A 13,072-nucleotide genomic window follows, 5' to 3' on the forward strand; every position below is an offset into this window, starting at 1 on the left:
CACGTTGTCACCAGGCAAAGCTCCTAACACATGGCTAACAAGCCCCAATTGCAGCATTCAGTCTTCCTAATGTGACTTCGGAAACGAAACAAAATCAGAGGGACAAGCCTACCCTCCTTTGCTGTTCAAAGCATGCAAAAGAACAAAAAGTCTTCCCAAAAGCCTAGCTGAAAATTTTAGCAACTATGATCTGGTCAAGAGAAAATCTCTAAAAGGTCTCAAATGTTAGGAGAAGCTTTCAGAGACATGACAAAGCACATATTAGCACATTACACAGTACTTTCTGCTAGCTATCCATAACTGCTGAGATAGTTGAGGCTTGTATTTTAACAATTGCTTCCTCCTTTTTGGTCCACTGCCTTGTCTTTGCTCCTGGGATTAATTCCTTCCTGTATTTCTCTTGAATCTCCATGTTCTATCAGGTACAGGATCAGTCAGCAGCAAGTTAGAAGAAATGGATGCAAGACAGCAAAGATCACTCGTCCAAATAGCCATCTTCCAGGAACTGCTTCACTTTTTCGCTTTATAGGAACACAGAAGGTACCCCAATAGATCAACCCGGCAGTGGCAGTGGGAGACAGAACACACGAGCATGGCTGCTTTCTGCAGTGCATTGCTGTCCTGCTCCCCAATGGTACAGACAGCGCAGTCACCAGCTATTGCTGATACTGGAGGGGATGTTTTATTTGTTCTTTATTTGCCACCATTTGTTTCCAGTGCAGAATCCCCACACTGCTAGGGAAGCTCTGTAGCAAGTTAGCCTTGCCTGTGTGCATCTGTAGAGATCAACAGATGAGGACATGCTTTCCAAAGTGGTATCATATCCCCAGAAGTCTACAGAGCAAATGGGAGGGGGGCAATCACTTCTGAAACTTTGATATGGCTGCCTTCTGCTTCAGAGAAAGTTTTGGAAGACGAAATAGCGGAAGGCGATGATCTCTGACTGTTCAGGGAGCAAGCCTACGATTATCCGTGTCATCTCAGTGCTTCATTCCTGTCCCCACTGCTGAGTCTAACAGCCAGGGCTACTGCTAGTGTTGCCTCTCTCCGCAACCTTGTACCAGCTATACCATTTCTCCCTGCTCAGGTGTGTGCTGCAGCTCAGCCTCTAGCCCCAGGCAGGGTCTCACAGCCTGGCCCAGGCCCATGCAGACCAGGCGGTGTTCTTTCATTTGCAGCTGCCCTGTTGCCCCGTCTCCCACCGGCTCTTCACACAGAAGCATCTCAAGGATGCCCGGCCCATTCCCTCGCTGCCCCTTGCAAGCGGCAGCTCAGCAAAGCCGGGTGTCCATTCCAGCTGCTGGGGTGACAACATTTCCAGTCACCCGCAGGTTTCCGTGACACCAGAGGGGAAATCTCCCAGGTCCCTGTGCTGGGACACGCACCAGCACAGCACCTCACGCGTCACCACAGGGCCTTGCGCGCTCTGACGTGCCGATGCCCTGCTGCGTCCCTTCCTTCCCAAAGCCGGCAGGGTCCTCTGCTCGCACCACCCTGCTCCCGCACCCACGACAGCGGGACAGGCAGGGCCCGAAGCCCGGTGTCCCGCACACGGACACCCGCCACCGCCCCCCGCCCGCTCCTCCAGGCCCCTCCTCCGGCCGCCGACAAAATGGCGGCCGGCGCTTTTGCCCGCAGTAAAGATGGCGCCGCGGTCCCCTCTGAAGTGCTGGCAAGCGCTGCCTCCGTCGCGAGCCCGCTCCGGAGGCGGGGATTGGCGGGGGCGCTGGCGGGGCGTGGCGGGGCGTGGTCTGGTGTGGTGGGGGCGCGAGCGCGGCGCAGGGTGAGCGGCGGCTGTGCGCGGCCCCGCTCCTGCCGTCTCCGCCGCCCCGGGCCGCCGCCGCCGCCTCCCCGGCATGAGGAAGCGCAACGAGTCGGTCACGGTGGAGCATGAGCGCGCCGCCGCCAGCGCGCCCGCGCCCCTCGACAAGGGCTGCAGCCTGAGGCACAGCCTGCGCCTGCCCGCTGCAGCCGCCGCCGCCGCCGACACGGGCATGAAGCGACCGCTGGGCAGGTGAGCGCCGCCGCCGTGGCGTCCCTGCGCCGGGCTTTGTTGTCCCGCCGCCCCGCGCCGGAGAGACCCCCGGCCTGGGTTCCCCGCCACCGGCGGGGCCTGCGGCCGCAGCAGCGTCTCCCCCCCCCGCCGCGCCCCCGGCGGGGAGCGGGGCCGGCGGCGGCGGCGGGGCGGGAGGGAGGGAGGCGGGGGCAGCGTTTTGCGAGGAGAGGGAAAGGGCCGAAGAGCCCCCCGGTACGCGGGAGCTCGGGATGTTTCCCGCCTCGGTTGCGCTTCCCCGGTTTCCGTGTGCCGGGCGGGCAGGCGCCGTCCCCTCGGATGCCTTCGAGTTCCCGGTACAACCGGCAAATTAAGAGGTGGGGGACGGGGCGGCAGCGGGTCCGGCAGAGCCAGGTCTGGCCAGCGGAGGATTTGATCTGCGTACCCGTCCAGCCCCCTTCGGCACAGGCAGGAGTTCACCCTGAAAAAATGGCTAGCACAAAATCCGCTCCATCAGGGAGCGTATCTGGAGGAGCGGCGGCCTGCAGGTAGGATGCCCCTTTTTTTTTTTTTCCCCCGTATAAGCTAGTGCCTGTCAAAGCGATCTTTTTCCTATAAATTAAACAGATTTAGGTGTCGGTAGGAGCAGCTTATCTGCGTGGCTCTGTTGGAAAGAGTTTAGCTGTGGCTTTTTGCTGGCTGTGTTAACCTTTTAAACATTTCATACCTATTTATGCTGGGAAAGTGTTTGTGTTCCTCCATACAAAAAAATTAAAATCTGTAACAACAGAAGGTGATTATAAGCTGGTACCTTCTTTGTGCAAGATTTCAGGGGGATGTAATACACAATGAAGACTGACTCACAGTTGCAGAGGGCTGGGGAGGAAAAGACGCAACCTTTTAGTTACATCTGCACTAGTATAGTGCTTTTCTTTGACTGCATTTCGTAAGCGTGAAGAATATTTAATGATCAAAATAGCTGTGTGGTTTAGGTAGCTGAAGCCAAATTGCTGTGCCTCAGGAATACAGCAGCCTGTTAAAAAAAAAAGGCGCTTATCAGTGGATTTCTAGAAAATGAGCCAGTGTGGCTGTTTCTCTGGTAAATTTTGTGAGACTTTTTCTGTTCTTATAGACAAAATTAACATTTGAAAATAACTTTTTCCTGTTCGTGACGTGGATTTTTGTCATGTTCAAAGACAGAGGCTTTAAAATGTTATTTCTTCTATTGGGTAATAGCTATTCAATTTTATGCCCTAGAGGTGAACGTTTGGGATGTTGTCAGTGCTCTGTTCGTGTTATGACAAGCTTTTGGTAATTGAAAATGGCGCTGAGTTGATCTCTTCATTTCAATAACTGTGCAATAGATCAGACTGTCAGTGCTCTGCTTTTATAACGTTTAAAAATTCAGCATATTTATTCCATTTGTCCAAGTGGATAACTTCTAAGACCGGTGGTAATCAAATGATGGCTTATTAACTTCTTCAACATTACAAATGGCATTCAAGTACTTCTTACTGAAGTGGAAGTGCTCCTTCAGTGATGAGCATTGAGCAAGCCCTAGGAGCACACAGCACAGGCTGTTGGCTTGGTCTGACAGGCTTGGACTTTGTGGAAACCAGACATAGCACAGCTATTAGATACACAGCATTGTAAAGGCCAAGTTAAAAGCAGGGAAAACACATCCCATCTGTGGAAAGTTTTCTTGTATTTATTTCTCCATTTGCGCATTTAAAAATGATCAGCAGGCAAATTTTTCTCACTTTTCTCTCCATGTTGAGCCTTTGAAGCCTGTTACAGAAATCCCTGAAGGCCTACATGCATTTTGAGCTTTTTTTTTTTTTTTTTTTTTCTTTCTTTTTGGGTCAGGTACTGTATTCCATACAGGAAAGCCTTATTTGTTTGGAACTCACTTTCCCTTTTCCACATATCAAGATTTTTTTTTTTTTTTTTAAAGAGTCCTGTAGGTCATCCTGTGCAGTGTTGCCAAAATAGTGTGTGTTTGTAATGGAGTAAAAGTGCAAAGTGGAACAATCACTTCTGTACTTCTGTTGTTTTTTCTTTTCTGCTGTCCTGGGTTGGGTTGTCTGCCTTTCTTACTGACTTTCAATGGACCTCCTTTGACTTCCTTACCTTGTAAGCCTTCAGACAGTGGTTTGCAGGCAAGATGTCTGGGTCTGCCAATACCCTCCAGTTATGTTTTCTATAGGATAACAAAGACACTGCTGAAGTGTGAATCTGAGCATGCAGGAATGGGAGGTCCAGGCAGAAGAAGGTATGATGCCCAGAGATAAGGTTGTTATCCCAGAACAACTACCCTGAGTCAAGTCAGACAGCTTTCTAATGCCGTATTCCACCTTTGGCAGTGGACAGCAGTGGGTGTTTAAGGAAGAACATGAGGAGGGTAGGTATACATTGGACCTCCCTTGGGGGGTACTCTGACTGGCCAGTTATGTGGCCACCAAGTTGCTGTATGAGTGTCTAGATCCTTATATTTTAATATGGAAAGTCATGCTCTTATTGCTGCATTCCTTATACCACTGGATATAAAATTAGTGTTTTATTGTGTTGTTGTTTTCAGTGTGTTACATCAGTTTTACTCCCCAGCTTGCAGAAACTGTAAGGAGGTAGAAACTCTGCTGCAAGGTTGCTGGGATGGTGGAGACGGCATAATACCTGGAATTGGGGATTTGTACCACAGCAAACTATTCTTAGCAGCATGCTCATTGATGAAATAGTTAAAATCAGCACTTCTGGTAGCTGTGAATTCTGCGTGCAGGGGAAGCCTGCATTTCATACTGCTGTTATTTAGTCTCTCTGCAGACTTGGGAAAACAGCACATATATTTGGCTTCAGTATGTGGGTTTCCATCTTTTCTTTGTAAATGATACAAACCGCTGGTTAGAAAAGCAAACCGACCCCACGGTAGCCTGAAGAGGCTGCGTAGTTTTGCAGCCAGGGGCCGATCATGTGGCAGATCCCGTGGGTCGGGAGCCCGGGGGGCTGCAGAGGCAGCGATCTTTGTAATTGCATGAGCGACCAGGGCTGTAGAGCAGCAGCAGAGCTTGTGCGTGCACTTCCCCGGCAGGGCTCTTTCTGTTCACGTCCAGTTCCTCGGCGAAGGCTAAATAGCACCATAACTGTAAATGCGAGCGACGTTTGTAGAATACAGTATTGACTTAGCAGCAGCAGCTTATTCTTGCAGCAGTATTTTTGAATTTTACTAGCACTGTATTTGTCCCTCTGTTTTGGTTCACTCATATCATCACTCTGTGCTCGTTCATCCAGGAGCTGAAACTCATTCTGGAGAGGTGGCTGTGCGTTTGAACTACTCTGTTACAGCAAGTGTGCTTGTGCACACGTGTATAACGGAGATGGTTATCTGATAAATAACATTTATGTGGCTTCAGCTGGTGCTTACTGTAGTCGGTGTGGCTTTCCTGAAGTGGTTTACAAACAGAAAGGAGCAAATATGGGTATTTCCATTTTTCTTCCACAGGTAGCAGTAAAATACGATACAGTGGTTATCTAGGAACTTTTACCAGTAGCTACTTTAAAAGTCTGTGAACAATTTGTTTTTTAAAGGAACTGGGATGTTTTGTCTGAAACTATTAAACGCAGTACTAAAGCAGCAGCATGCAGTGCTTGGTTTTCCTGGTATGCATGTTTTGTGTGGATGGCTGTTCCTCTAATATTTGTGCTATAATGCATTTTCCAGGTGACAGTGTATAAGTGCTAGATGGTTATTAAGGTAGCATTGTGTTTTGGGTAGTGGCTCTGACTCATTTTTGATGTTTGAGCAGCCTTAGATGTAGAAAACCTTTATGTGGGAGCACACAGAATAAAGAAAATCAAATGAGCTTAATACTGGTATTGATATCAAAGCAATTTCTCCTATCTCATTTCTGCTGAACCCTGATCCTGGTGGCAAAAGGTCACATGTATATTACCATTCACTTCTGTGACCGCGTCCTTAACTGTGCCTCATTAATCCCAATCAATAGTCAGACTATAGACCTGAAGTATGAATTTTGCCATTCCCTATTCTCCTACAAGCACTTGTTTGCTGCAAATGTTAAAACTTGTTTGTGTCTCTCTCCATGCTGTGAAGCAGTGAAGAGTTGCAAATCCCATGTGTGTGAGCTGTATACCGTCATACTTTTGTCTTCCCGCGTTGCTGGAGAAGCCCGCTGTCCCTCAGGCTGTCGCTTCAGTGCTCTCAGCTGTCTTTGCTCCTAGCGACCCCCTGTTCCTGGCACAGATCCCTGCAAGGTGCGTTTTTGGTACCCTTCCACTGGCTGTCCAGCCTATGCATCCCACAAGCTAGATCTTTTTTGTCTGAATATGTTACAACTTGGTGTAATTTCAGTTACCCTGTGGTCACCCATGTTTGCCTTCTTGTTTGTTGTGTGCAGCTTTCTCAGTGCTTTCTCTTGAAAGGCAGAAGGTTGCTTTTATGGTACCCTTTCCTGGGTATTTTATGAAAATACAGTGAGGTGCTGAAAACAAGAGGCTGCAGCAGGCTGCTGGTATCTTTCCCTCTGATGTGGCTGAATTTTACTGGAACGGTGAGCGTGCCCAGGCGTATCGAATGTGATGTGTGGTGACCCTTGGTGCCATCCTGCCCCGGCAGCTGAAGTGCTCCATGCCTTCCCGTGTCTCTTTGGATTTAAGGAGTGGTATCTTTCCTCCAACAGAAAACTTAATAGAGATGGCCAAGTTTTCATCTGTCTTCCCCCCCTCTCCCCTCATATCTGTAGGCCTAGCCTCTTTTTTCCTGATGCTACTTTGTCTGGAAGCATTTGCACAGTCTTTTATGATTATTCCAGTCTGGTCATTGTAGCACAGATGACAAATTTTGTAATTGTTCTCCTGCAAGTTTTCATCAATATCTTCCTTGAGATTTTATTTTTTCCCCCAAGTGAGTTTTGTGCTATTATCTCTCTTAATTGCTGTCTTCAGGTTGAACCAGTTACTTGTTACTGCTCTTCAATGAGGAAAGGTGTTGCTTGTATAGAGACATTTCATCAGTCATGCAGCTTTTTCACCAATTCCACCTTCCTACTGGGTAACTGCCTCTGTTTCAGTTGTTCTTGAGCGAAGTTCACAAAGGAGCTGTGAAATGGTTTCCAGTCACTTGCCTGTGCTTTCTTTCATAGTAAGTACAGGTTGAATCACAGTTCCTCATTTGTGTGAAATGTGTAAAAGCAGCTTGCTCTATGTGGGGATTTTTTTGTAGTGTGGGTTTTGTTGTTTTTTGTTTTTTTTTTTTTTTCCTTTGGTTACAATTCTCTTGAAGATGCACAGTAATATTTTGCTCAGATCTGTCAAAAATGGGATTGTGTAATTACTTCCACATATGTCTGACTCTCTCTTTTTTTATGAATGGGAACTCAGTGGCTGTGTCTAAATCCTGGTTTGTCTCGTGCGTTGTCAGCCATTTTGGCAGCTTATGGCTAAGCGAGTGCCTCTGAATTGCTCCCAAGTTACCCGGTTTGGGGCATTAGGTGTTCAGTCTCTGCGTTATCTTCCCAATTTGTTCAGCCTTTGCAGCCATTATAATTCCCTTTCCTTGTGCTCGTCTTCTCCCCCCGCTTTCTCAGAGATGTATAATTCATTCAGCTAAAATAGCAAGACTCCCTGCAATGTGGGGAGTTATTAGTTTTATTAGTGTGGGTTTTTTAATCTGGGATTTTTTTTAAGGACTTACTGATTTGTGAGGCCATCGTGTTCATGTGTAGCTGACAGTTCTGTGCCTCAGTGTGTTACTGTTAAAGCTGATCTTCTTTCATGATGTTCATCACTGACTTTGTTTTTTGTCTTAAACAGGCATGGTTTACTCTCTCAAGCATCTCTCGAGACTCCTAGAATCCTCCTGCAGGCCTGTCTGTGTGATCTGAAATGTCTTTCCTTGGATCTAACTTTCCCACGAGTCTCTGGATTTTCTGTGATAGAGCACAGCATTTTTCTGCTGCATCTGCTCTGTTATGTTGTCCTACGGTCTTGTAGTCTCTGAGTAGTTTTCTCATGGAGAACTCTGCTCGAGCAGGCTTGCTTCAGACCGAAGACAGTTTGCCCTCTAGTTATGACTGAGTTTTGTGTTGGTCTCCTTGAACTCCTTATTTCATTGCGGTGCCATACTTCTGACATCACGCGTGCCCCTGGGCTCAGTTGCTCTGCTTTGATGGCTTATGCCTGAATTAATAATTACTGCAGTGTTATTAACTACTACTACTTTGTAATTCCTATAAAGTCCTTTTCTACTTCGGAGCTGTATGAATTGCAGACCGCTGCTTGTTTCAGTTTACCTAAACTTCCCAACGTATGGGTAGCTCCTGGGACCAAGAGGACTTTCTAGTCACCTCTGGAGTGAAGATGTCTGTGGAGACCAGGGTCTTCTCAGTGTTGTCACAATCTTTTCTGTCTTTTCTTCTCAGCTGGCCACTGCTGGTTCCTTTGGGCACGCCTGTGAGTATAATCATGGGCTGTGTTGTCAGCCAGTGTGATGCTGCGCGGTAGGATGACCAGCTAAACTGAGCTTCTAACATCAGCACGAGTCCTAGGTTCCCATATGTGCTTCTCCCTCTAGATATCCTTTTTTACTCTGGTGTCCCCATGTCTATTTCCAGCCTGTTTTCACTTATACAGAGGATCAGTGGTCTACTTACGACAAGCTAATTTTTGAGGATGACTTGCTTTCATGCTATAAATGGTATGTAATTGCTGAGCCAGGAATCTAGTTCTTTGCAAATACAGTCACAGGTCATCACAGCGAGTCTGTAGGTTTTCTCCAGGATGCAATATATCTGTGTTTGGTGAAAACAGCATTGTGGTGTTTTCATTAAAACTAATGATGGTGGCATCATTTCCTCTCCAGGATCCGCTGATGCGGTACATGCAAGAGGCCCAGTATACCCAAGCAGGACTTCTGCTGTAGATGAAGGGTCCTGCCTGCTGAGTCCAGTTTCCTTTGAAAGGCACCATGATGTCCTCTTAGGAGGCTGCAGCTAAGTTACTTTATCCTTCCAGGCCTGAAGGGCAGGTCAGATTATTCTGGTAATCATGCCACGATGTGAAATTAGTAAATAGGCTTCTACAGCAATTCCCCTGACAGTACCCTGGGTTTTGGAAGCTCAGTGGGTAGCTGCACTGTAAGTATCATGTTGCTGGTGTTAGAGTAGTGGACAGCTTCTGACATCAAGAGTGAGTGATTGTAAGCAAGGAAGATTCATTAAGGCTGTAATGTGAGAGCACTATGTTAATGTAGCTGTGACTGAATCAGTACCACAAGAAGATGAAAAGAAAGTACTTCTGGTGTATTAAAAGGGTAACAGGAGACCTAGGAGACTTTAAAGTCATTAACCTGAGGTGGAGTCTGTGCAATTTTAATGGTAAGAGTTAATTTGCAATTCAATGGCAGAGGATTTAGCAGCTAAATATATATACTAATGAAAATAGATCTGCCCTGTGGAAGGGAGGTCTCGGTGTAAAATGTGACAGGTTTGTCAAGATTACAGCCTGGTTGATGAAAGCATGAGTGGTAAAACTGTTTCTCCAAAGCACTTGACTTTTTACTGTAGTTTATTTTATTGAAAGGGCTTGCATTGCTAATGGAGAGCATGAAAACTGGCTCAGAGGAGAGAGAAACAACTGGGGAGTTATCTTGGGATTGATGCTTGGGCTCAAGGGTGCGTAATTTTGTATATAAACCATCCCAATGATGAAACAATTACTGTTGGTAAAACTGGGAGGAGGGAGAGGGTTGATGAATAGGGCAGTCAGCAATCTGGGGCAGCTGGTGAAATAGATAAAAGGTCCCCAGAACGCAGGTTAAATGTAGCTGGCCGTATGGCAGGACGGCGGGGGAGAGCGTAGAGGTGGTAACTGTGGGACAGGAACTGTGACAAAGAGTGAAGTTGTTCTAGGTAACCACCTCTGCAAGCTGTCGTGCGTCCTCTCGTGCAGGCCTGGCATGAGTATCGTCTATCCAGGAGTAAGGCTTTGCGCTTCTGCCTTGCTGGCATGCACCTCTCTTTCTCAAAGCAGTAAGTGTTGGTAAAACAGTGCAACGCTGAGCTTCAGAAATCTGCCTCTTCCTTACTGAAGGCAATTTAAACTTGCAAGCAGAATCTCCTAATTTTAGACTCTATTAACTGCCTTGATAATTTAAAGTATGACTATTGAACTGAGTGAACAGGAAGGATGTCTGTGTTTACTTTCCAAATCAAAGTGTTTGTTTATCTCAATGTTGTAACTCTTACTGAGTAGTAGAGCAATAAAAAAGATTGTTAAACTAGAAAATCAACTTTTAAAACACACACACTTGAAAATATTTGAGGTAAGTCCCACAGCTGCCCTCTACTTGTTCAAAACAATCTATCAAGCCACAGAAAGAGAACTTTAGAAATAGAAAGAAGAGCATGAAATCCCCAGGCATCGAAGTTGTCTTCTGAATCTAGCAAATAGCTGAAGCAAAACCTTCCAGTGGAGGGCATATAGGATTGTTTAGTGCAAGTAGTTCAATCTTTGTCGATTTTGTTTTAAAAATAAAAGGAAAAATCCTCCCCCGATAGACTGGCCGGTTTCACTTTTTTTTTTTGGTAACTGCCATGTCTGAATGGATGCTGAACGGCTTTAAGCACAGATAATGGAATACAGAATTCCTCTTTTAACATCCCTTAAGCCCAAAGTTTTTCTCTTGTATTGTTTCTCTTGTATTCTCTTGTATCTTGGGAAGAGATAACGTTGTTCTTTGGTTACCTCCCTCTTGTGTTTTAGTAGGGGTGATGTGTGAATAGCAAGAGCAGGTGTTCCTTCTCAGCCTCTGAAAAGAAGAACCGATGGGTAGGCCAAAATGCGGCCCCTACCTTTCACTTATAGTATGCTTCTTGTACATCAGGCACGGGATAAAGAAGGGTAGCTGAGATTTCAAATATTCTTTCCTGTAGTATCTGTGCTGCTGTTCTGAACGTGAATGATTATGTTAAAATCAAATTTGTACCCACTTAAAATGCTGGTTAATTCTTCTTGCAAAAGAGATTGGTGTTGAATAATCAGTGACCCGAGGTCGTGTGGAGCCTTTCTTGTTACTAAAGGTGTGCACCATAAAGGACTTTGTGTGGCATAACTGGAAAAAAAAAAAAAAAACAAAAAACCCTCTTGGAAGAGCACTTTTCAGTGGGATATATGCAAGCTCAGAGCAGAGAAAAATAAATGCATTTACCCTGTCTAGAGGCTGATTTGCCTTCCCCTGGCAGTAAAGCTTCCCCTGGGATGACTTTTCTGAGACAGAGAAGCCTACACAAGTGAGGGTGATGTAACTGGAGCTTTGGAGTCTGGGCTTCCAGGTTGCAGAATCCTTGCTTGTGGAGGAAAGTGTGTGCAAGGTGTTTAAGAATCAAGTAGATTTTTAGACTTCCTTGGCATCCTGAGGAATGGAAGCTGGGCTCTGTTTTCTCCTCTAAAGCAGTCATATTTCACTTTTTGTAAAGTTTTGATTGGTTTCAGAGTAGCTTTAGGAAGCAGGAGTAGAGCTGGCAATGTCAGTTTTACACTGCTGAATATGAAAACTGTGAATTGGACACAACCATTGGAAATATCCCGTTCTCTTGTCCTTGCAAATCCAGCAGAAATGCAGTGAATAACCCTTTCTTTCAGTTTCTGATAGCTTTGTGCTGTCTTTAGTAAAGCATTCTTTTCCACTTTTGACTACTGGAGTAGGGACCACATTTCGCTTTAAACTTTGTGGCAGGCTGATGTACGGTGCTGCAAAATCTTCTGTTTCTGTGCAGTTAAGTAGAAACTGCAACACCTGCTTTTCACCTTCTTTGAGTATGTGTTTTCTGGCTTGGCTCTTCAGAGTTTTTTAGTGTTAGCAAAGGCTCTGGTTTTAATCGTCATTAATTTTTCAAGCCTTTGTCCTTTTGGAGTTGTTTCCTCAACAAGATGATAGCTAAAGCTGGAAGCCCTGAATAAAGCAGGAACAGATTAATCTTCCTGGCTGTATGCAAAATAACCCCCTGTTCAAGGTATGTCAGAGGCTAGCAGCAGTTCTGTGTCTGTTCATACATCTGTTCTTTAACCATGGCTGATGCTTTATGGCCATGCACTGTTTGTTAAGCCTCCCTTTTTAAACAGGTCACAATTACAGAGGGCACTGTGACTGCCAGCTAAATGTAACTGTGCTCAGCTGACGGTCAGCATATGTAATGTTTTGGCATTGTTTAATGTTCTTGTTTGCTTGTATGCCTCTAACAGGGAACTGTTGGTTCATTGTAATCAAAATGCATTACTAACGATGTGTTCTGCATCTAAAAGGTGGCAGTATCACTGCTAACACAGAAGCATTATTTTTTTTCTTCAGACTTCCAAGGAAGAATGGCTTCTGATCTCTGCCAGCAAATGCAGAGCTGTCTCAGTTGGACAAATGCAAGACTACCATCTTCATGCATTTGAAAGGAAAAAGGTGTACAATACACAAATGAGACTTTTGCTCAGGTGGTTTAAAAGAGAGCCAGAGTGACAGAGCTTGCCAGTAGTGGTAATTCTCAAGCTGTGTGGCTGGTGGCTGTCTCCCAAAAACAGTTGTGTGAAAAGAAGATTTCATGTTCACAAAGTTGTGCAGCTTGGAAATACGGACCTGTTCATACACTTGTATCCATAGGAACAAAGTCTGAACCTATGGATTCCTGTTATTGCTGCAAGGTTAACACATGAATGCAAGTCTGGCAGATTTACAGCATGTTAACAAGTTTTAAGTGGTGGTGGGGGAACTGGCTTGGCCGTACTGTATGCTTTTTCAATTATAGTATGCATTCAACAGGCAAGTGGCTTTATGTTAAATGGCAGTTAGGAACTGTGGTGGAGTATTACATGTCTAAATTGGTTCTGCTCTTGAACCTTTGCTTGTGGACCCTGATGAAGGAGAGTGTGGTAGAGAGAAATGAGCTGTATTGCTTCAATAAAAATCTGACTCAGCTGGTCTCAAGCTCCTGTTTTGCACTTCCAGTGCTGTTTCTGTCTCTTCATGTTTATGTTCTGTTTTTTCCTCTTTCATTTGCAGACAGCTTTGTGTTCCCCAGC

At 45.7% G+C, this 13,072-nt stretch overlaps 1 protein-coding gene across 1 annotated transcript in view; it reads left to right on the forward strand.

Annotated features, from left to right (window-relative positions):
- The first annotated feature begins 1,729 nt into the window (after nucleotides 1-1,729).
- The window catches only part of ABHD12 (abhydrolase domain containing 12, lysophospholipase), a 48,714-nt gene continuing 37,371 nt past the window's right edge, over nucleotides 1,730-13,072 (forward strand). Inside the window, exon 1 of the mRNA XM_087773570.1 lies at nucleotides 1,730-2,014. Within this exon, the coding sequence (XP_087629696.1) occupies nucleotides 1,857-2,014 (158 nt within the window). The 5' untranslated portion in view covers nucleotides 1,730-1,856. The remainder of the gene's footprint in view (nucleotides 2,015-13,072) is intronic.

Source organism: Nipponia nippon, unplaced genomic scaffold (genome assembly GCF_047370975.1).
Source record: "Nipponia nippon isolate SJK-2023a ecotype South Korea unplaced genomic scaffold, ASM4737097v1 scaffold_4, whole genome shotgun sequence".
Lineage (NCBI taxonomy): Eukaryota > Metazoa > Chordata > Aves > Pelecaniformes > Threskiornithidae > Nipponia > Nipponia nippon.